General features: G+C 33.0%; 1 protein-coding gene across 1 annotated transcript; it reads right to left on the bottom strand.

Annotated features, from left to right (window-relative positions):
• On the bottom strand, positions 21,124–22,043 carry LOC108660715 (uncharacterized mitochondrial protein AtMg00810-like). The gene is made up of 3 exons (XM_018114984.1): positions 21,982–22,043; positions 21,790–21,889; positions 21,124–21,684 (listed from the first exon to the last, which is right to left on the bottom strand). Exons 1-3 carry the CDS (start codon positions 22,041–22,043, stop codon positions 21,124–21,126), a joined length of 723 nt encoding a protein of 240 aa, XP_017970473.1.

The raw sequence follows: 25,069 nt of genomic DNA, 5'->3' as shown, positions 1-25,069 counted from the left end.
TATATATATATATATATATATATATATGTATGATATTTATTGATAGTAATATTGTTTGTAATTATAACCGAGCATGTGCGTGATGTGGGAGAGCACATACCGGTGATGACAGGCGCAAGAGAGTGGATGATGATATTGCCTGTGACCGATGTGGGGGATGCACACGGCGGTATTAGTTGTGCACAATGTGGGGGATGCACACGATGACTCCACCTATGTGCGCGATGTGGGGGTTGCACATAAGCTGAGTGTGGCGGGATCGTATGCATGATGATGTATGTATGTACAAATATATATATGTTATAGAAAGTTTATGAAGATAATTGTGATTGTGTTATATGTTGGCATTGTTAATTGCTCCAAAATTGCTTCTCATTTTAGCAAGAAAATGGCTTTTGATGTAACAAGACCCTTTTTAACTAAGTTGCCTTATTTCTCGCTGCAGCCAGATTCATTCTCGATGCAGCGAGAAACTCTTGGGTTGGAGGGGGGTTGCACTGGCTTGATTCTCGTTGCAGCGAGAAATTTACTGAAGCTTCTCACTGCAGCGAGAAACTCTCGGGTGGTTCTAAAATTTTCTAGTGCAGTGCCTTTTCTTTGATATGGATTTTGGCTACCTTCCCATTAGAACTGGAAAAGTAATAAACATAAAAGTTATAGCCCAGCCTCTTAGCTTTCTAATGGTCCAAAAATCATATCAATTAGATTTTTGTAGTGGGAGATATTCTTTAAAAACTAAAACATATGCAAACCGAGAATGTTTCTTCGCTGCAGCGAGAAACTTGCTGTCATGCTTGCTACCTTGCCTGATTTTGACATATTTTCACCCATTTAACTTCATAGATTGATCATGGGTTTTTGTAACACTATGAGGTTATTAATCAAAGTTCGAAATGAAGGGTTTTTAGTAAGAAATTAAATCAATTGCATTATTTTTGAAACAAGTGCATCATGATTTCCAAGTTCTCTTTATCGATTGCTTGTTCCCTTCTTATGTTCATTCAATGATTTTTATACTCACTCTTTTAAACTTAATGTTTTCAGATTCAGAGGTAGTTGGGACCTAGATTGAGTTGTCCACGTATGCTCACCTTCTTGGTAGGTACTATGGCATCTCAGTAGTTGTACCTTCACCCACGGTCACTCCGCTGACGGTCAAGAGTCTGTTACTTGTGAACACATATATGTAATGTAATCCGCTAGGATTCATGTTATAAGTCAAATATATATATTTGATTACTGATGCCACTATGAGTTGGCAAACGGGTGACATTATTTTGACATAATAAAATGGTGAGTATTGGGTCACTATAAAATTTTACTAAACTATTTTTAGTAGAGAATTACAATATGTGGTTTAGAAATGATGGTTGGGAATGATGATCGGGATTGCATAAAAAAAGGCTTACTTGGGCTTAGTAGGCTATGCCCATTGGGCCCATGCATCGATCATGGCCCAAGATTTGGGCTGTGACAAAAACTTAGTCCTTGTTATATGGGTCCATTTGAGATTTTAGATAGGGTCGATGGTGTGGGTTGAAGACTGGCACTTCCACTTGCTTTATTCAAAGTGCATAATGTGTTCCATGTTTCTGTATTGAGAAAATATGTTCTAGACCCTAGCCATGTAGTAGAGTTAGTTCTTTTGAGACTTAGAGAAGATTTGTCTTATGAGGAGTATCCTGTATGCTTTGTGGATAGAAATGAGCAAGTTTTGAGAAAATGAACTATTTCTTATGTTAAGGTACAGTGAAGTAATCCCATAAAATAAGAGGCAACTTGGGATTTCGAAAAAAATGTCAAGGAGAAGTATCCCCACCTTTTTAAGGACCAAGGTAAGAGTTTAAAGGATTAAACTTCTTTTTAAGGAGGGGAAAATGTAATACTCCACTTTTTTTAATCCATCTTATTAGATTGCAATTATGACCCTAGGGGTTTATTTTTGAAGCAATAATAAAAAGAAAGAGCTTTTGGCAAAAAGAGGGGTTATAACATTTATGTCTTTTCTTTTTATATCAATAGGCATAAAAATAAAAGAGTTAGAAGAAGCTAACCCTAGAGAAAAAGAAGAAAGGCAAAGGAAAGGAAAATCTACTCAAGAAAGCATTGTTTAAGATATGATTAGGCTTCAAATTATGAGAATTTTGTACTTTTCATTGTTTGAATGCAAAAGCCCTAGGTTATTTTATGTTTCTTCAATTTCCATCCAAATCTAGTACTGTTCTGATGACTTTCCAGCTACATGATGGGTACCAATGGAAAGGTCTTGAAAAAATCTTTCTAATGGTTTTTGTAACACTTTATTTGGTTGAGTAATTAGAGAGATATAAATTTTTGAAGTTGGTTGGAAACCCATTCTGACATATTTAACGACCTAACTTTGGGTGACTGGAACTTCACATTCCGGTGATGTTTTGAGTCCATTCTTTGGTTTTTTGTAGTATGAAATGTGGTCTTTAATTTAGTGTGAAAGGTTTTTGTGTTAAGAGAATCGAAGGCTTAAAGTTAGTTTGTTAATACTAGAAACCCAAAAATTTGAGTATGTCTGTGATGATTTTCTAACTTTTGATTTTTGGAACTTATGAATTTTGTAATCTTTTTCATCAAAACAAATTTTAATGTTATAGTATAACATGAATACTTCAAATTGATAAAAAAAATCTAAAATTTTCAGAAACTGAATGGTCATTCAAGCTACTTTGAACTCTTATAACTACTAATCCAAATTGTTTCTAGTGATAAACGCAAGACCAATTTGAAGTATTCATGTTATACTATAACATTAAAATTTTTTTTGATGAAAAAAATTACAAAATTCACAAGTTCCAAAAGGCAAAAGTTTGAAAACCATCCCAAACATATTCAAATTCTTAAGTTTCCAATATCAACGAACCAACTTTCAGCCTTCCATTTTGTTAACACAAAAAGCCCTTGACACTAAATTAAAAACCAATTTCATACTACAAAAACCCTTAAAGAATGGACTCAAAACGTCACTGGATTGTGGAATTACGGTGACTCAAAGTTGGGTAGTTGAATATGTAAAAATGGATTTCCAACAAATTTAAAAAATTTATATCTCCCTAATTACTCAACCAAATGGGGTGCTACAAAAATTATTAGAAAGATCTTTTGAAAACCTTTCCATTGGTACCTATCATGCTGTCAGAAAGTGTAGATAATTGATTTTGGTTACTACCTATTCACTTTAGAATTGTTTTATAGCGTAATGTTGTACAGAGAATAATGAGAACAACTTGAATAAGTGAAACACTATTTCACGCAGAACAACTAGAATAAGTAAAACACTACTTCATGCAGTAATAATAAGTGATGCATTACTTCACACTGAACAACTAGAATAAATGGAACACTACTCCATGCGGAACAGCTAATACAAGTGGAATAACTACTTACCATAAAATAATCAATTCACACGGATAGCAGTAAAAGTAACTTGAACTAAGTGGCAGGGTTCACGAATTATTTCATTTTGGGATGCTCTAAAGAGTTTGGTTTGGTGGCTCAGATATAAAGGTAGTTAAGAGGTCTTCCTCTTATATTTTTTTCTTGAAGTATAAGTGTTTCGTCCTCTTACCTTGTTCTTTTGTACATGTTCACTTACACCTTCTTCTCTTGTACCTTTTCACCTATACTTTTTTCTCTTAACTTGTTCTCGATTACCTTTTACTCGAGAAAAAATATTATTATGACCAATTACTTCAATGGTAACATAATGAGTTTCTAACCGTTACTCATTATGTGTAATAAATCACCATTTTAATATTCACATAATGGGTTATAGTAATGCTACTCATATTAACGCTCTTAATAATAATGTCATTCATTACGCGCATTAAAACCTATTCTTGAGTAACCATCACTTTTTGCACTATACATAGAAACTTCATAATTCATTTAGGGATCTTTTTTTTCAAAGCTATAAGATTCTCACCCAGAGCTTGTCTCTCTAACTTCTCTTTTTAATTATCTTCTACTTTCTAATTATCTACCGTTTCTCTTTTTATTCTCCTTCTTTTTCCACAATACTTAGTACTTTAGGAACTGCTCTGATCTTCTTCTTCGTTACCTCTGATACATCCTTTCACTTGTTTGCAATGCTTCCTTTCCCTATCACAAAAACCATATTTACAGAAAGTCATCAGAACATTACCAAATTTGGACAGCAAATGAAGAAACATCAAATAATCTAGAGCTTTTGCATCCAAGCTATAAAAAATACAAAATTTTCATGATTCGATACCTAATCATACCTTAAAAAGTGCTTTCTTGAGTAGATTTGCCTTTCTTTTTCTTTTCTTGGGTTTAACTTTTACTAACCTTCTAATTTTTTTGCCTATTGATATAGAAAGAAAACAAATAAATGTTATAACCACCTTTTTTTCCAAAAACCCTTTCTTTTATTATTTCTTCATAAATAGACCCCAAGGGTCATAGTTGCAATATAACAAGATGGATTAAAAAAAGTGGGGGTATTACATCATAAAGATTCTTAAATGTGCTCTTTAACCACTACATTAAGGAAGTGTTCCTTAAATCTTTGTACATCTTTGTAACACTAAGATGGATTGTATAGTTACTATAATGAGCTTCCTCCAAAATTTCCTTCTTCAATTCCAAATCATTCGAAACATAAATTCTATCAGTAAACCTCAAAGAGCCATCATCATGAAAACTAAAGTTTTGTTTTAAACCAAATTTAACCTCAAATTTCATGTGTTGGAGTTAAGGATCATTTGCTTGAGCAATTTTCATCCTTTGAATTAAAGTTGGCTAAACTTGTATGTTAGCCAATATTACTCTAAAACCATGTGCCCATACATTGATATCCATTCTTCGCAAGCCTTCTAAAATCTATCTTTGGGAAGTAATTGTCACAATCGTGTTCCTCAAAGTTTTTTTACTCAAGGCATTAGCTACTCTATTCACCTTACCAGGGTGATAACTAATGGTCAAGTCATAATCTTTCAACAACTTAACCATTTCTTTTGCCACATATTCAACGCCTCTATGTGAATAAATACTTCAAACTCTTATAATCTGTAAAAACCTCACAAGGCTCACCATACAAATGACGTCTCTAAATTTTCAAGGCAAAAACTACTACTGCCAACTTTAAATAATGGGTTGGATAATTCTCCTCATAAGGTTTCAATTGCCTAGAAGCATAGGTCATCACCTTGTAATTTTACATAAAAACACTCTCAAGTCCTTTCTCAGAAGCATCACTATAAATGTTAAAACCTTTCCCACCAACATGTATAGTAAGAATAAGAGCAGATACTAACATTTTCTTTAACTCGTCAAAACTTTTTTCCCCATCATTCAACCATTAAAAATGAACTTCCTTTTGTATCAATCCAGCCAAAGGCAATGCAAAAAAGTCCTCCATAAATCGCCTATAGTACCTTGTTAAACTTAAAAAACTACAAATCTCAAAGACATTATTCAATCTCTTCCAATCCACACCACTTCAACTTTCGTTAGGTCTATAAAAATCCCATCCTTTGAGACCACATACCTAAGAAAAGTGTTTGTTAGATAAACCACGCAAGTGCACATATCATTAATAAGTAATGTAATGAAAGTAAAGTTCGCTCCCACAGAGAATTGACCAAATCTTTTTGCTAATTATTAAATTTAAAACAACCCAATCTTGTCCAAACAACCAAATTTAAAACTACTTAAAATTAAATAAACTAAAATTAAAACTAAAACTAAAACTAAAATTATCAATTTAACTAATTAATCAATTAATCAATTAATCAAAAGTCTAGAACAACAGTATCCCCTTAATGTTTCATCTGAATTTCTTATATTCTCTCCCTACCTACAAGATAGTTGAGTTGTTAACCTAGGGTTCTAATTTATTTATAAGTCTCTTTCGATGTTCTTATAAAAATATCTTTTTTAACCAATTTACTATATTCTTATGCAAACTGAAAACAGGCTCATTACGATTAGACTCTAATGCAACATATGACATGTAAGTGTATTCCTACCCTACACGTGAATCCAATCAATCATCTTATACAATTGATATTGAACATATGCTATTTCATCCATCGCTTACTCTAAACTCCTTCTTCTAGTTCCATTTAGGTTTCCAAATCAATCTAATTGGTGATCAGACAATCAAACACATTAAGAATAAGATTAAAATAAACAACTCAAACATTATCAACATAAGCAAGAACGAATATTAAAAATTTGGACTATGTATTGAGTTAATTGCAATTTTAGATTAAAAACTTAGCTCAACATAATGTATGTAAACATCATCCCAAAAAGAAATTTAACCATCAAAACTAAACAAGGAAGTGTAAAGATAACAAGAAAAGAAAGAACTCTAATACTTATCAAATCTTCAATCTGCAATCTTTCTTGCTTTCTTTGCTTCCTTGCTAGCTTTAATGCCTATTTTTCTTTAGAAAAATCTTACTTGAAACTTGTTTTCTCATTCTATTGAAAAAGGAATTAAATAAAGCTTGAGTTCAAGGCAAAATAGAAGTTAAATAGCTTAGAAACTCTTCTTTCTTCATTGGACGTTGCAACTTGCCTTGCTTGGGCGCTATGGCGCTGTGCACTTCTTATATTTTTTCAAAATCTTCTTTTAGGCGCCACGGTGCTGGGTGCTTGGTGGCCACTGCACCAAGGCTCATATATGCCTTGAAGCGTTCTTCTTAGTTAAGGTACCGTGGCGTTGACTCCTTCCATGGCCACAGCATTCAAAGCTGTACGTTGCTTCTTCAGACTCTACTACACTATTTTGAATTTGACATGATTTTTGACCCCCTTTAAGGTTGAACTGAGCAAAGTGGTAAACATAAAAGTTGTAGTTATGCCTCTTAGATTTCCAATGGTTTAAGAATCATATCAATTAAACTTCTATAGTGAAAGATATGCTCAAAAAACCATAACATGTGTAGTTGAAGTTTGCATCTAAATTGTATCTCCTTCACAAAATAGGCCCACATTTCAAAGTACACCTACAAAAACATAAAACTTAACCTAAATAATAACTAAACTTAAAATAAAACATCATAAAATAACTTATCACAATTGAACCCAATATAATAAAATAAAATAAAATAAATGGCTAAAAACTCTTAATATTTAAATTAAATCTCAAGAACTTAGACAAAATATATTGAAAATTAAGACCAAATAACTCTATAAAATAAAGTGATCAAAAAGCAACACTAAAAAGGTAAAACTCACATTTCTTCAATTTAGCAAACAGCTGTTTTTGCCTCAAAGTTGAGTTAAATGATCTGTTGAGCTAAATGAGTAAACTAAAATAGCATCAATAAAAACAACTACAAATTTATCCAAATCAAGATTAGATACCCTATTCATCAAGCCCATAAAAGCAATTAGAGCATTTTTCAACCCAAAAAGCATCATAAGGAACTCATAATGCCCATATCGAGTAAGAAAAGCAATTTGGTGCACATCTTCCCCCACTTCAACAAAGTTCCACTGTCATTAATAGCACATCACTAGTACCCATAAAGTGGACTCTAATACCAATTGTCGAAAATTTCACCAACTTGTAAGGTATTTTTCACTTTGGCCTATTAAACCTCATGATTTTATCTCACAAAAGACACCTTATAACTTAAAGATAGTGTAAATACTTAAAAACTCAGTCTCACTCTAGTATACAATCGATGTGGGATTCACAGTTTCTTTCTAAAACTATGACACACCTCATATGCCGCCTTGTGAGAATATGCTCATTTTCCCTACCTTCTCAATCATTCCAACTCTTTCTTCCCTTAACCATGCCAATCAGACCTCATTTGACCTCATCAAAAGCATACCATAAATTCCACCTCCTCTTATTTTCTCTTCCACTACCTACAAAAAGATCCTCCCTAAAAGCATGAACCCTCTTTCCCCAACCGTTAGTACTCTTCTCACCTTATCTTCTCATTAGCTTCCATTCCTAAGACAACCACATGCCTTCATACCATGCAACAAGGCCTCACCTCTCAACCCCTCATTCGCAACTTACAGTAAGGAAGCCCTCCTAGGGAGCTCTTACTTCTTGTCGTTAACTCCTTCACAATACAATCAATATTTCGATTTATTTTTCTCTTGCTATCACTACAAAGGACAAATTCTTCATTTTTTCTTATTTAATGCAACACTCTCATTTTTCTCTAGTTGATGCCTACGTTTTTTTTCTTGAAAAAAAAAAACCATTGTCAATTAAATGGCTTGAATGGCCAATAAGTAAACCGAATGGGCTGGACTCCTTTATGGGTTATTGGGCCCTCATAAATATAACTAGTTCAATTAAAGTTAAAAGCTCCCTCCTTTAAGTTATGTATTTCATAAAACTCCTTTTTACTTAAAAGTAACTCAAAGAAATATTTAAATATTTGATTCAAAATAATTATATAATTTTTTTTTATCTAAAAACATTGGATTCAAAACATCATTTTTTAATAAAAGGAAAAAAACTCAAAAGGTGCTTAGGTGGTTCTTGGTTTGCTTCATAATTAAATATGCACAATATATGTTATTTTTAAAGTCATAAATAAGCTTTCATTAAATACTGGGAATGAAATTTTCCAAAATTAAGCCTAATTCCCTTAATTCCTACAAAAACATAAAAACTAATAAATAATAACCAAATTAAAGGAAATAAACATAAAATTAAAATAACTCACTTAAAAATAAACTAATTATAAAAATAACTAAATATAAGAAAATTATAATTGAAAATTAAGGACTTAGCTAATACTTAATAACAAAATTGGACGAAAATAATTCTACAAAATAGAATTATCACACCTCAAACTTAAGATTTTGCTAGTTTTCAAGAAAAAAAAATAATAAAAAGAAAACTGAGCATAAAAATACTTGAAGGTGAGATAGAACTACCAAATCATGATTTCTCAATTTTTCCCTTAGAAATTATCCCAATTCCAGCTTAAGGTAAAATACAATTAATCCTTAAAGTCATGCATCAATTCAAGTGAAAACTTATTTTTTCGAATGGACTTCCTGTGTGTGTGTGAATAATCTTTTACAAAATATATCATGCAATTCAGATTAGTTTATGCCAAATCTAAGCATAAGTTAGTACTAGGATCTCATAAGTTTGTTTTTCATCTCTCTCTTCGCTAATGTAGAATAACACTTATTCAAAAATCAATAGGTCTTTATTAAGCTCATAATGTAAAGCTAGGGTCAAGGTATGATAANTATGGTAAGGCTAGGGTTAAGGTATGATAAAAGATATTTTTAGACTCAAATTCACCCTAAACACTTAATCAATCTAGGACTATGAAGAGCTCAATAAAATTTTATAACACCCCAAACTTGAAGTAAAATTTCCTTTGTGCAACACATTTTATTTCTTTTCTCGTTTTTTTTACACCTCCAACTTATTTTTGACAATTCTGAAAAATGGGTAAATTTCAAGCACCCATCACCTTTTTTTTCACCTTTCTCCCTCAATTTATCTTTAAGCTTAATACACTTCATAGAAAGATAAAAAAATTTAAGGGTAAAATGTTCAAATTGTTGAAATTAAATAAAAACACGAAGGCTAATATTGTTGTGTATATATAAAGAAAAAGTAAATTAAGCTCAAAACAGGTGATTAAGGATAAATATATAACAAGGTAGCTCAGTAAGGCTCAAATGATCCAAAGATGGCCTAAATCACTTTCCTATCCTAAGTGTTTATCTAAGATTTCACATCAAGAGAGAATCAAACAAATTTTAGAATTCTTGACTTCGCTATACTTTGTATCAACATAAACTTTCTCTAAATCACATAAAAATTCTAAGTAAATAAATATGGTGCTCAAATTATTATAAGTCACATTTTAAAATAAAGCTAACATAAGACTATCACATAAAATTAAATCAAACTATATGTTTCTCAAAAGCTAAAAATTACAAGATAATCAAATTATCATCCTAGGATTGGAACAATCATGGATAAGGTGCAAATTATCTCAAAAAAAAATTTTTTTAACACAAATAACACATGCAAAACATAATTTAAACTAAAAGCTAACTTAAAATAAAAACAAATAAAATTAAATAAACCTAACATAACAAAAAGACTCCCCCAAACTTTGAACAAAACATTATCATCAATGTGATAAAAGAAAATTAGAGAAAAAGGACAAAAATACTCCCTTAACTCTGAAGCTGCAGTCTATTGGGCCCTCTCATCATCTCCACCAAAATCATCATCAGAGTCTAAATCCGTAGGCAATAAGGGAAAAGTAGTCATGTCCATCCCAATATATTCTACATAAGCTCGCATCATTTGGGAAATTTACCTGGTTTTACCTCTCGTGACAATCCAAACAACGATCAACGCGCTCTATCCATTGAGCAACACTACTTGTGGAAACCAATTGTGAAGGTGGGGGGGTCGGTGGTGAAGAACTACTAGCTACCAGAGCAAACTCTTCCAATCGCTTGAGAATGCCCATGGTGATGGGGACTTTCGGTTGTTGCAGCTTCTATTTATCGCTCCAATGCACACCAAGTTTTGCACATAAAGCAATTATCAAGGAAGGAAATCTTATACCATCTCATTTAGTTCGGCTCGTATGTAGTATGGCATAAAAGATAACCTTACCAATGTCAATTGATTTATGCGTCACGATGGTATAAATGAGAACTGCACGATCCTTCGTGAGATCGTTAATATGAGTTGAATAAAGTAATCTCACCGCCACAAAGTGCAATTACACTTTCAACTCCTTTTTCATGGCATTTCATCTAAATGAAACAAGCTGGCCATGTGATGTCTTCCATTGGGCTCCCTCAATATAAAGTGTCGATATAATCTCATTAAAATCCTAATGATCGCCCAAGTACTGCCCATATGCATCATTCTCAATATTAGGAGTTTCGAAAAGTATGTTGATGGCTTGACTGTGAAATAGAACTTGCTTACCATGTACAAAAGCAACGCTATCAACATGCTCAACCACATTAGCATAAAACTTTCTTCCCATTGGCAAAATTGTAACTTCAGGTTGGTCACAAAATAGTTGCCAACGCCTTTCTCATACCATATGATGAATCTCCTCATAATGGATGATGGGAATATTTATCCCATGTTCAAGAATGAGCACTTTGTAGATCAGCAAAGTATGATATCTTGTAGATGCATCAGCTGACATGAATTTGGAATGATCACAAGCGTCACTAGAACTTTGTTTAGATCGTTTTGGTGCCATTCTTACAAAAGAAATTCAAACAATCAAAACAAATCCAAAGTACGAGTGAGCAAGTAATGTTACGTGCAACAACCACGGAAAATATTAAAAATCCAAATGCACTAATTTAATTAATTGGTTTCCAATTCAATAAACTCAACTCAACAATTCCACAGCCGCTTCTTAAAAATTGGCAATCTCACACCACCATCTTCAAGAATTTATCTACTCCTTACAACAATCATATTCCAAACTAATCATTATAAATTTCGCATACTCATCATTCCAAAAAAATAAAATTCTATGAAATAGTACTCATCCAAAATTATCAATGATTGCAATTGGCACCAAAATGTCCTAGACATATGTCCAAGTACTTAATCAAATATTCATAAACATGGAAATACCCATCAACTATAAACCATTCACATGAATCAAGCATTTGACAAGTAAAGGTGCAACAAATTAAAAAAATATATAAAAACCTACCCATTGGAAATAAGAATTTATCTCTAAATACTAAAATTTACTACACGCCAAACATAATCAATGAGAAAAGTTTAAAACCCATTAACATTTATGCACAATGGAGTGATTCAATGTGCAAAGATTATAAAATTTCACAATGGCATTGCTTTCCAACACAAAATCATTCTTTCACTACACAAAAGCGGAAAATAAGGGAAACCCAAATATTTGTTAGAGAGATTGAGGGAACTTACCTTGATAGAGGAGTGAATGCAAGACAAAACCTAATTGAAGAAGAAAAAAAAATGCAACTATTATTTTTTTTATATATGTGAATATGAGGGAGGGAAGAAAAAACTTGAAAGAGAAAAAAAAAAAGGGAGATGACTGGAGAAGAAGAATGAGTTTGGGTGCAGCCAAAAGGAAGGGTTTTATAGGGGTGGGGTTAGGCCCCGATCCAGTATTGCGGCCCTTACTTGTGAGGGCTGTGGCTTTCAGTTATTTTGAACCCGAAACAGCCCACTTCGAGTTGTAGCACTGTGACGCTTAGGTTTGAAAGCTGCGACGCTCAAACAATTTGTTTGCAAGATGTTTAACCCTTCAATGCAGTGCCACAACTCCTTTTAAGTGTCACGGTGCTAAAACAATCTATTTCAACTTATTTCCTTATTTGTCCCACTTTTCAGGGTCGCAGCCCTAAATGTGAAGGTCGTGGCTTTGATTTTTTTATTTTTATTAAAAATTTATTTTATTTGCAAAAAACAAACACCTGCAAAAGAAAACATAAACTAAATAAAATAATAAAAAAATCAAAAGAAATAAATTGTAACTTAAAAATTAAACAAAATAAAGATTAAAATGAGTAATGTTAAGGAGCTTGGATTGTCTCCCAAAAAGCACTTCATTTATAATCTTTGGCAAGACTGACTTGGACTCTAGGCCATATCAAGTAAGTGTATTAAGGACTTTTGACGATCAATTTCACCTCCCCAATAATACTTCAATCTTTGTCCATTGACTTCATTAACAATGAAAGGACCAAAACACCTTAATTTAAGCTTCCCCGAAAATAATTTCAAGTGAGAATTGTAAAGTAACACCAATTGACCCTACTCAAAGCTTCTTTCGACTATCTTTTTATCATGTCATTCCTTTGTTTTCTCCTAATAGAGTTTGGCATTCCCATAAGCTTGAAGGCGAAATTCATCAAGTTCATTTAATTGTAACAACCTTTGCTCACCCGCCGCTTGTAAATCAAAATTTAACTTCTTCACAACCCAATAAGCATTGTACTCAAGTTCCACCAATAAGTGACAAGCTTTGCCAACAACCAACTTGTATGGAGACATGCCAATTGGGGTCTTGTAAATAGTCCGATATGCCCACAGTGCATCATCCAATCTTCTTGCTCAATCTCCAAAATCCTCTTGATTTTTCTATTGGACCCTTCTACTTGGCCACTAGTTTGAGGATGATACGCAGTTGTAACCTTGTGTTTAACTCCATATTTTGCCAGAAGTGCATCAAAATACTTGTTGCAAAAGTGACTCCCCTCATCACTAATAATTGCCCTATGAGTGCCAAATCAAGTGAAAATGTTCTTCTTGATGAAATTCATCGCTACCTTGGAATCATTGTGAGGAAAGATTGTCGTTTCAACCCACTTGGAGACATAATCCATTGCAAACAAAATGTATTTATTGTTATATGAAGATATGAATGGACCCATGAAGTCAATACCCCACACATAAAAATTTCTATCTCAAGGATGTTTCTAAAAGGCATCTTATTTCACCTTGAGATATTACCTATTCTTTAGCACTTGTCACAATGCAAGACAAAATTATAAGCATCTTTAAATAATGTAGGCCAATACAAAACTGATTGGAGGACTTTCATAGCAGTCGTTGTTCCTCCAAAGTGTCCTCCATAATATGAAAAATGACAATGGTGAACCATGCTTTGAGTTTCTTCCTCTGGGACACATTTTTTAAAAATCGGGTCTTTACACTGCTTAAACAAGAAAGGCTCATCTAAAAAATTTAACATCATGCAAAAATTTTCTTTGACCTGATGAAATTTAAATTATGGGGAATAATATTGCTTACCAAATAATTCACAAAATCAGCATACCAAGGAAGTGATTTCTTACAAACTTGAAGGATTTGTTCAACAAGAAAAGTCTCTTTGATTAAGGTTAAATCTTTACCTTGAGCTTTAATCTTTAATCTTGAGAGGTGGTCTGCCATTTGATTTTTTATTCCTTTTCTGTTACAAATCTCTAGATCAAACTCTTGTAGCAAAAGAATCCACTTTATCAATCTTGGCTTAACATATTTCTTGGCAATCAAATATTTGATAACTGAATGGTCAATGTACACTATCACCTTTCTCCCCATGAGATAAGAACGAAATTTGTCAAAAGCAAAAACAACAGCCAAAAGCTCATTTTCTGTTGTGGTATAATTTTTTTTTTGTGCCTCATTCAAAGTTTTGCTAGTATAATAGATGGAATGAAAGAGTTTATCCTTCCTTTGTCCCTAAACGACTCCCACCGCATAATCACTTGCATCACACATTAGTTCAAAGGGGAGAGTCCAATTGAGACTAATTATGATAGATGCAGAAATTAATTTTTTCTTTAATTCATCAAAAGCAACAAGACAGTCATTATCAAAGTTAAATGGCACATCATTTTCCAATAATTACAAAGTGGTTTGGAAATTATTGAAAAGTCCTTAATAAATCTTTTATAAAAACCAGCATGACCAAAAAAACTTTTAATACATTTGACATTTATTTGAGGTGGTAGTTTCTCAATTGTTTCAATTTTTGCTTTATCTACCTCAATGTTGCTACTAGAAATCTTGTGCCTAAGAACAATACCTTCTTGCATCATGAAGTGACATTTTCCTAGTTGAGCACCAAATTTATTTCTTTACATCTCTTAAGTACTTTAGCAAGATTTAGAAGACAAACATCAAAATTATTTCCAAAGACAGAAAAGTCATCCATAAATACATCTAAACATTTCTCCACCATGTTGTGAAGATGGCCATCATACATCTCTAAAATGTGGCAGGTAAATTTCATAATCTAAATGGCATTCATTCTAAGAGCAAAGGTGCCATAAACATATGTAAATGTAGTCTTTGCTTGATCGTCAGGGGCAATAGCAATTTGGTTATAACTAGAATAACCATCTAGAAAACAATAATATTCCTTACCAACCAGGCGATCCAACATTTGATCAATGAATGGGAAAGGAAAATGATCTTTTCTTGTAGCTTTGTTGAGCTTGTAATAGTCCATGCAAACTCTCCATCCTACCACAATTCTTGTTGGAAAAAACTCATTATTGTCATTGGCAACCACAATCATCCCCCTTTTCTTAGGAACACATTGAACTGGCCTTACCCATGAGCTATCAAAAATAGGATAAATTATTCCAGCATCTAGCCACTTGATGATTTCTTCTTGACCACTTCTTTCATGATGGGATTCAATCTTCTTTGCTATTCAATTGTGGCTTTATGATTTTCCTCAAGAAGAATTTTGTACATGTAAAAAGAATGGCTAATTCCCTTAATGTCAGCTATGGTCCACTCTATTGCTTTCTTGAATTCTCTAAGTGTCTTCAATAACTTCTCCTTTTGCATGTTAGTAAGAAAAACAGAAATAATAACTAGAAGAGTAAAAGATTTTTCAAGAAAAGTATACCTTAAATATGCAGGCAAAGTGGGTGATTCTTCAATGGAAGGATTAGAAGCAAGCATCAAAGAAATGGAAACATCTAATGATTCAAATTGATGATAAGTTCTAAGTTTGGAGTTTAACAAATTTGAATATTCAATAAATTCATCATCATCCCTAACAGATTTAGCAATGAAACATATTTCAAGAAGATCATTAGGATATTCTGCTAAAATGACATCTTTTGTAAAATCATTTACCACACTCATAGAAAAACGATCTTCAGATGTCACAAGTAATTTTAAAGCTTTGAAAATACTAAATGTTACATGTTAGTCTTGAACTTTCAAAGTGAGCTAACCTTTCTTAACATCAATCAAGGCTCTAGCAGTTGCCAAGAATGGCCTCCCAAGGATGATTGGAATTTGCCTATCTTCTTTCATGTCAAGGATTATAAAATCAACTGGAAAAATAAATTTATCTACCTTGACAAGAACATCTTCAATAACTTCCCTTGGGTAGACATAAAAATGATCAACTAGTTGCAAAGTAACAAAAATGGGTTTGCATTCCCCCAAACCAAGCTTTTCAAAAATTGACCAAGGTATTAAATTTATACTTACACCAAAATCACTTAAAACTTTTGCAAAAAATAAATTACCAATAGTGCAAGGGATTGTGAAATTACCTAGATCTTTGGGTTTTGATGGCAGTTTATTTTTTAGAATGGCACTATGTTCCTCTGTAAAGGACACAGTTTCAAACTCACATAGTTTTCTCTTTTTGGAGAAGATGTCCTTCAAGAACTTGACATAGCTTGGCATTTGTTTCAAAGCTTCAACAAAAGGAATATTAATGTGTAATTTCTTGAAGACATTGATGAACTTTTGAAACTGTTTTTCAAGCTTTTGCTTTTGGAGCCTTTGGGGAAAAGGTGGTGAAGGATGGATGACTTGAGAAGTCCCTTGATTTTCAACCTTTTCATCTTTTTTCTGTTCAACCTTAATTGCTTTCTTACACATTTCTTCCTCCTTATCAACATGTCCATTCTCAAATTCAATTGCCTTTTCATTCACTTCTTCAATTTCTTTGCCATTCCTTAAAGTGATTGCTTAACATTGTTCCTTACTTTTAGAATTGATTTATGTGTCACTGGGTAAGGAACCTTGGGGTCTACTGTTGATGAAATTTGCAAGTTGTCCCATTTGGGTATCAAGATTTCTTAAAGAGGCTCATTGGCTTTGAATTATAGCATCAGTCTTTGATATATATTGCAAGAGAAGTTCTTCCACTTGGGACTTCGTTTCAAAAATTAGTGGTATAGCTTGTTGTTGAAAACCAAAAAGCATGATGGGTTTTGGATTTGAAGGCCCTGCATTATTGTTCCATTCAAAGTTGGGGTGGTTTCTCCAACCAGTATTATATGTATTAGAGTGTGGATTATTTTGCTACCTATTGAAGTTCCCCACAAATTTGACTAATTCATAATTATATGGACATTGATCACTTGAATGGCCATTTCCACACATCTCACAAATTACAAACGAATTTTGAATAGCATGAACTCCCAATGTGCCAAACTTCTTGGATAGCGCAACCATTTGTGTAGCTACTTGAGCAGTTAAAGTGCTAAGTGCATGAATTTCATAGGCTCCAACAGCTTTTCTCAAACCAAACCTTTCTAAAGGCCATTGATAATTATTTGAGGCCATCTATTCCAACAGATTATAAACATCTATAGCATTCTTATCCATTAATGCCCCATCAGCAACAGCATCAATTGTGGTTTTTATTGAACCAACCAACCCATTGTAAAATGTCTGAACTTGCAACCAACTAGGAATCTCATGATATGGACATCTTCTCAATTGTTCTTAAATCTTTCCCAAGCTTTATACAAGGATTCACCTACAAATTATGTGAATGAGGTGATATCAATCCTCATCTTTGCAGTCTTGGCAAGCGGAAAGAATTTTGCTAGAAACTTTTGAGCCAAATCCTCTCATGTAGTAATAGACCCATTGAGTAGTGAATTAAGCCAGTTCTTTACTTTATCCCTCGAAGAAAACAGAAACAGTATCAATCTAATAGCATCATCAATTACTCCATTGTATTTGAAGGTATCGCAAATTTCCAAGAAATTCACCAAATAAGAATTAGGATCATCACTGTGTAACCCACCAAACTGGACTGAGGACTAAATCATCTAAATATAAGCTGGTTTAATTTCAAAATTATTTGCATTGATGGAAGATCTTCTAATATTTTAGTGCAAACCTTGCAAAAAAGGAACAATATAATCCCGTAGTGCTCTATTTTCTTTAAGAACCAGATTAATGGCATTATTGCCATTGTTGTTGTTATTCTCAGCCATTGTCTGATTTAAAGTTGTAACTTGCAAATTCTCCCTTCGAGGTCTTCTGAAAGTTCTTTGCATCTCAAGATCAAAAAGGAACAAGATTCAAGTTGTTTCTTCTTGTGTACAGTGACCAAAGATATCTGCAAGCAAACAAAAACTAACATTAAAACAAGAAAAATAAAATTTGAAGTAAGACTAAATTGCTTGGTATTAATATTAGTAAAAATTTTAGAAACAATTCCCCGATAACGGTGCCAAAAACTTGTCACTTAAATTCTACTACGCAAGTATACGTATCGAATAGATAGTATAAAAGCAAGCAGAGTATCGATCTTAAGGAGAATTGATCTAAAATTTTACTGACTACTAAAATTAGAACAATTTAGTTTTATTCAAATAATTAAAATCTTAATTCTAATTAAACTAAAAATTATTCAACTAAACCTAATTTAATTAAAAATTAAAGCAACAAGATAATTGGGTAAAAAGCAAATCAAACAAGCTTAGGATTACAATATCCCTCACACTTCACCTAAATCTTACCTTTCTTCCTTAACTTATTTTAATGTGTTGAATTGCTAACCTAAAGTCTTCAATTATTTATAAGGGTCTCTCGACTTATCTTATAAAAATATCTATTTTAATCAAAATACTATATCCCTATGTGAATTGAAATTAAAACAGATTCATTAAATTCAGGCTCTAATCTAACTACATATGGCTTATAGGTGTATCCATATCCTATACACAAATCAATTAATATGATCATATGCTATCCCAATTTTAGTCTACACTAAACTCTTTTTCCCAAGTTTGTTTAGGTTCCTAGATCAATTTAATTGGTAATCAGGCAATTAAAAACATTAAGAACAAATTGAAATAAATAATTCAAATCCCATTAACGATAAGTAAGAAAGAGATTAAAAATTTAGATTACATATGAGTTCAATTGTAATCCTAGAAAAAGAAAATTAGCTACTCATAATTGCAAAGAAAAATAATATTATATAAAATCCAACAAAAATAACAAGAAAAATAAAAACTAAGGAAGAAAACAAAACGATTGATTGTAGCTTGTTTCCCAAGGTTTTGCCTCAACTTTCAACCTCTTGAATCTCTAAAAGTTGTCTAAACTAATGTCTCTTAAAAATATCCTATTTATACTAACAAACCTAACCTATAATTCCCAAAGTTAACCTACTGATTTAATTGAGCTTAAAAGTGTAATGAGATGCCCAAATATCACTTGTCAACCTTAAAATTGTCATTCTCGCAATAGTACACCCAATCTTTTCCTAAAGCAATTTTCTCTATCTTCGATGTAGAACTGGGCAAAGTGATCAATAAAAAAGTTGTAGCTCTATCTCTTAGATTTCCAATGGTTTAAGAATCGCATCATTTGGAGTTTTGTAGATTGAGTTATGGTCAAAACACCGAACCATATGCAAGCAGATTTCTGAATCTTTCTACACCTTACTTTCCAAAATTAACCCAATTCTCTTAATTCCTACAAAAACATAAAAACTAATAAATAATAACCAAATTAAAGAAAATAACATAAAATTAAAATAACTCACTTAAAAATAAACTAATTATAAAAACAACTAAATTAACTAAATTATAATTAAAATTAAGGACTTAGCTAATATTTAATAACAAAATTAGACTAAAAAATTTTGTAAAATAGAATTATCAAGGGTCTTGACGACTTGATCTTGAATAAACCATTTGGAGACTTCGTTTCAAGGGTCTTGAGACTTAACAAATGATTTGGAGACTTCACTCCAAGGGTCTTGCGACTTGATCTTGAAAGAATGATTTTAAGACTTGGACTTGTTAGTTGGAATTTTGAAGAAGCTTTGGTTCTTCAGATCCTTCTCCTTGGATTTATGGAACTTTAGAGGCTTTGATCCTCAAATCTTCCTTCTTGGACTTGGTTGAACTTTAATTGCTTTGATCTTCAAAATCTTCCTTTGAGGCTTTGATCTTTAAAATCTTACTTTTTGGATTTGGTTGAACTCTTGATGCTTTAATCTTCAGAATCTTCTTTCGAGACTTTGATCTTCAGAATCTTCTTCTTTCTCCTAATTGTCTTATTTCTCCCTTGTTCATCAAATGGCTTAGAGGAGCACTATATTTATAATGCTAGACGAGAGACTTTCATGAGGATTTAGTCTCCTTGAATTTATCTCTAAATTATTTTAATTTAATTAGAGATAAATCATGATAACTCATATATGATCTTTTGATTGGCCAAACTTTGAGTCTTTGAGTATTATGTCTAAATTATCTTAATTTATTCAAAGATAAATTAGATGATCAAATTTGGATTTTATCTCTAAATTAACTTAATTTATTTAGAAATAAATTGGATGACCATTAGGTAAATTTTAATAGATTAAATTTAAATATTGTCTCTAAATTACTTTGATTTATTTAGAGATAAATTGAATGACCAATAGGTGAATTTTTTTGGTCCAACTATGTGTTAGTCAATAAATTAATTATTTGATAATTAATTATATGGCTATCTTAAATGATATCTTCAAGTCTACATGGTGGTACATGATTCATCTTTAAAAGTTTCTTTAATTTGTTAATTTCAGACATGTGCCATGTTGTAAATGGATAACAATTTTTCTCCTCCTACGTATTAAGCAAGAAAAGAAGAAACATAAATTGTGTTGTACTAATTCATCCCACATAAAGATATTACATATAAAACAATTGCTAACAAACTTCTGACTATGATAGCAACTGTAGAGATTTGGAAGTGTTAAGTTTATTGATGGACAATATATATATATATATACAACGATATAAAACTAATTGATAAAACTAAGTATCTAGATAAAGCAAAGATGATAGGAATAGAAATTAGATTACAATAATAGATAAGGTCTAATATTATCTTTAACAGCCTCCCTCAAGCTAATGATGGTCTTGACATTCGTCAAAACTTGGCACGATGCTTTCAAACAAAGATTTGCCTAGTGCTTTAATAAGGATATTGGTTATTTGATCAGCACTGGAAATAAATCGAATAGCTAGTTTACCTTGAGCTACTAATTCCCTCATAAAATGATAATCTAATTCTACATGTTTTGTGCGAGAATGGAAAATAGGATTATCAATAAGATAAATAGCACCAATGTTATAACACCATATGGTAGAAGGTGAAGAGGAATGAAAACCCAATTCGTCATACAGGGAACGAAGCCAAGCTAACTCAACAGTGGCATTGGCCATGGCTTTATGTTCACTTTTTATAGATGAACGAGCTGTTGTCAGTTGTTTCTTGGCAGTCCAAGAGATCAGATTGACTCCCAAATAAATTGCATAACCATTAGTTGAACATCGATCATCAGGACACCCTCCCTAGTCACTATCAGTAAAGCATTGGAGCAAAGGAGAAGAGTTCTTGACAAAGAACAACCCATAAACACTAGTATGCTTGAGATAACGCAATAAGCATTTTACAGCTTTCCAATGAACAATAGTAGGACAATGCATGAATTGACATAGCTCGTTGACGGAGAAAGCAACATCCAGCCTAGTGAGAGTAATGCATTGAAGGGCCCCAACAATTTTTCTATATAATTCAGCATCTTTAAAAGGATCCCTCAAGGATTTTGACAAAGGAGGACTAGTAGCCATAGGCGTATAGCAAGATTTGCTTACTGCCATATTGGTTTGGGAAAGCAAGTCTCGAATATATTTTTGTTGAGATAAAAGTAGACCATCTAGTAAGTAAGTAATTTCAACACCAAGAAAATAATGTGGAGAGCTTGTGTCACGAACAGGGAAGCCTTGATGTAATTCTTTGACAAAAGAATGAATCATATCTAAATGAGTACCTGTGACAAGGATGTCATCAAGATAAACAAGATCAAATAGCTTAGAACTGCCATGTAGCTTAATGAACGAAGAGGTGTCAGCCTTAGATGGAACAAAACCATGTTAAATGAGATAATTGTGAAGCTGTTGAAACCAAGCTCGTGGGGCTTCCTTTAAGCCATACAATGACTTTTGCAGTTTACAAACATAATCAGGATGCTCACTGTTAATATGGCCAGCTAGTTGCTCTATAAAGATTTCATGATCAAGATAACCATGTAGAAATGCGTTAGATATAGCCAACTGCCTAAGAGACCAACCACAAGAAACAGCCAATGCTAGCACAATCCGAATAGTTGTGCTTTCAATAACAAGACTAAAAGTTTCAGTATAATCCACCCCATCTTGTTACGAGTAGCCCTTGGCAACAAGACGCGCTTTATGTTGGTCAACAATGCCATTTGATTTCCTTTTAATTCAAAATACCCATCTATTGCCAATGACATTTTGATGTTGTAGGCGAGGAACCAAAGTCCATGTGTTATTGGTAAGAAGTGCATTAATCTCATCAGACACAGACATGGCATTTCTCCATTCGACATATGGTTTAGCTTGGGAGAATGTGTGAAGTTCTTGATGAAGAAAGTTTGGTTTGGAAGAAGGCAATAGAGCTGTATGAGCATGTCGTTGTCTTTGAAGAGTAGAAGGACACAACTACATGGCATGCATGTGAGGTGGTGAGGAAGGACAAGTATTAGTTTTAGAGGTGAAGTTATTGGAAATAGGATATTGTGTTAAATCAACAGCCAAATTAAGACTAGGTAAAGATTGAAGATTAGCAGAAGAGGATAAAAGAGATCGAGAAATTATAGGAGATGAGGAAGAGGTGGGGTTAGAATGAACTAGAGAAGGTGTGGATGAGGATGAAGTGTTTGGTTATCCTTGGGTGGGTAGAAGTTGACTATGAGATAATGGGACAGGTGAGGTGATAGGAATAGAAAATAAGGATAAAGTTGAAGAATCAGAAACATTACGTAAAGGCTTGCATGTGGTCGAATGACTATCTTAATGCCCACAAAGAGAAAGCCATGGTTGTGAGGACTGAGACATAGAAACGGGGTAAGTGTACATGTGAAAGGGAAATTCTTTATCTAAAAATTTGACATGCCAAGCTAAGTATACCTGACTTGTGTCCAATTCAAGACATCGATGTGCACAATGAGAGGGAGAATCACTTAAATAAATACACGATTTTGTGCGAAAATCAAATTTATGTTTATTGTATGGGCACAACCAAGGAAAAAAAGCACAACCAAAGGGTTTGAAAACAGAATAATCTGAATTTTTGTTAAACAACAAGGAGAAATGACTTTTATTTTGAGTAATAAGAAATGGTAAGGTATTAATCAGAACAGTTGCCATATCAAAAGCAAAATTCCAATATTTTAAAGGGACTTTAGCATGAGCAAGTAAAGTAAGGCCAATGTCAACAAGATGAAAAATTTTGTGCTCAGTAGTATCATTTTGTTCATGTGTGTATGGATAGGGAATGCGATGAATGATACCGATTTGATAAAAATACTTATTTAATTTCTAATATTCACCCCCCCCCCCCCCCCAATCGAATGGAAAAGCTTTAATTTTAATATTGAATTGTCATTCCACAAAGTTGTGAAAATTCAGAAAAATGGAATAGACTTCACTTTTATTCTTTAAAAGGTACAACCAAGTGTATCTAGTGAAATCATCAATAAATAAAATAATATATCTATGACCTAAACTTGACAACATAAGAGCTGAGCCCTAAACATCGGAATGAACAATATCAAATGGAGCTTGACTTTTATGATCAACAAAAGCCAAAGGCAGAGAAGCTAATTTACCTAACAAACATGAAGAACAAGGAGACATTGGTGAAGATTTCAAACAAGGCAAATTAAAATCTCTAACTATTTGAGAAACTATGTGAAGGTCAGGATAGCCAAGTTGAGCATGCCAATCTGCAAGAGACAACCATTCACTGGCCAAGGCTTCCTTCTTTATTGGCAAAGAATGAAGAACATAAATTCCATCTTTACTTAGTCCTTGCAATAGAACCTTCCTGGTGTCCTGATCTCCTTAATAAGAAAAGTGTTAGGCTATAATTCAAAAAACAAGAATTGTCAGTAGCAAATTTTTGAACAGATAAAAGATTCTTGGTAATTTGTGGGACATGTAAAATATTTTGAAGTTTGACGTTGCCATGAGAAGGGGGAAGAAATGCAGTGTCAGTATGAGAAATGTGCAAACCTTAGCCATTACCCATATAAAGTTAATCAACACCTTTGTAGTCATTGGCAATTCTGAGATTAGAAAGATCCGGTGTAGTATGATAATTTGCTGCAATGTTTGGAAACCAAGGTGTAGGCTGGCCAGCATAAGTGTAATATGCAGATGGATAGGGTGAATAAGAAACAAATGAAGATGGAAACGAACCATAAAAGACATTATGAGCCTGTGGATTAGAAATTGTCGTGGAGTGTAACGTTTTTTGCATTTATCTGCTGTGTGATTCTTGAGTCCACAAATCTTAAAAGGGCCCTATGGGCGACATGAATGGGAGATAGAAGATTTCAGTTTAGAAGATGGTGGCATAGATGGTGTAGGACGGAGAAGGGCAGAATTGCTGGAAAAGGTAGTAGATTTGTGAACAATGTTAGCAATTGGTTGCTCATGAGTGCCTTTAAGAAGAATTTCATGAGCAACTAATTGACCATGCAACTCATGAAAAGCAACAAGATCAAGCTGAAGATTAAAGGCAGTGATAATATTGTGGAAATCACTACCTATATTTCGGTAAATAATGGCATTAAATTCGGCAAAGGTCATTGTCCGCCTAGCAGCACTCAGTTCATCAACAAGATTTTTGACCCATTGTAGATAATCAAAGACAGAGAGATCATTTTTCTTGAATTTTGAAGTTCAATATGAAGCTGGAGTTGACAATTTTGAGAAATAGACCCAAAAGAATTGGCAAAAACGTGCCAAACAGCAAAAGAAGAGGATAACCCAATCACATATGAAAAGATCTCTTTAGTTAGAGAAGATAACAACCAAGAAAGAAGCATATGGTCTTTTTGAAACAAAGATTGATATTCGGGCTTGGGAATTTGTTCTTGGGGTGTGGTGGGAGAAGGAATAATCTTGGCTGGTTCAAGAGAGGTTCCATCGATAAGGCCATTAAGATTTTGACAATTTAAGAGAGGCAAAAAATGTGTTTTCTAGGCTAAGTAGTTTTTGGTAGTGAGTTTGACAGAAAAGATGTGATGAGCAGTTATAGGAGTAGAGAGAGGAGAAGCAGAGGTTTGAGGAATAATACTCATAGTGATAAAGCTCTAATACGATGCAGAGATTTAGAAGTGTTAAGTTTTATTGATGGACAAGAGTATATATATATACAACGATATAAAACTACTTGATAAAATTAAGTATCTAGATAAAGCTAAGA

Source organism: Theobroma cacao, chromosome 2 (assembly GCF_000208745.1).
Source record: "Theobroma cacao cultivar B97-61/B2 chromosome 2, Criollo_cocoa_genome_V2, whole genome shotgun sequence".
Lineage (NCBI taxonomy): Eukaryota > Viridiplantae > Streptophyta > Magnoliopsida > Malvales > Malvaceae > Theobroma > Theobroma cacao.
This window is presented reverse-complemented; position numbering and strand designations above follow the sequence as displayed.

What these genes read in the sequence shown, in the direction of transcription:
- LOC108660715 (XM_018114984.1), bottom strand. Translation starts at nt 22,043, where the DNA reads ATGGCATTGTTGACCAACATAAAGCGCGTCTTGTTGCCAAGGGCTACT. An exon ending in GCTACTCGTAACAAGATGGG is followed by an intron (nt 21,890 to 21,981) that starts GTGGATTATACT and finishes TTGGTCTCTTAG; the next exon opens with GCAGTTGGCTATATCTAACG. An exon ending in ACAGTGAGCATCCTGATTAT is followed by an intron (nt 21,685 to 21,789) that starts GTTTGTAAACTG and finishes GTTCCATCTAAG; the next exon opens with GCTGACACCTCTTCGTTCAT.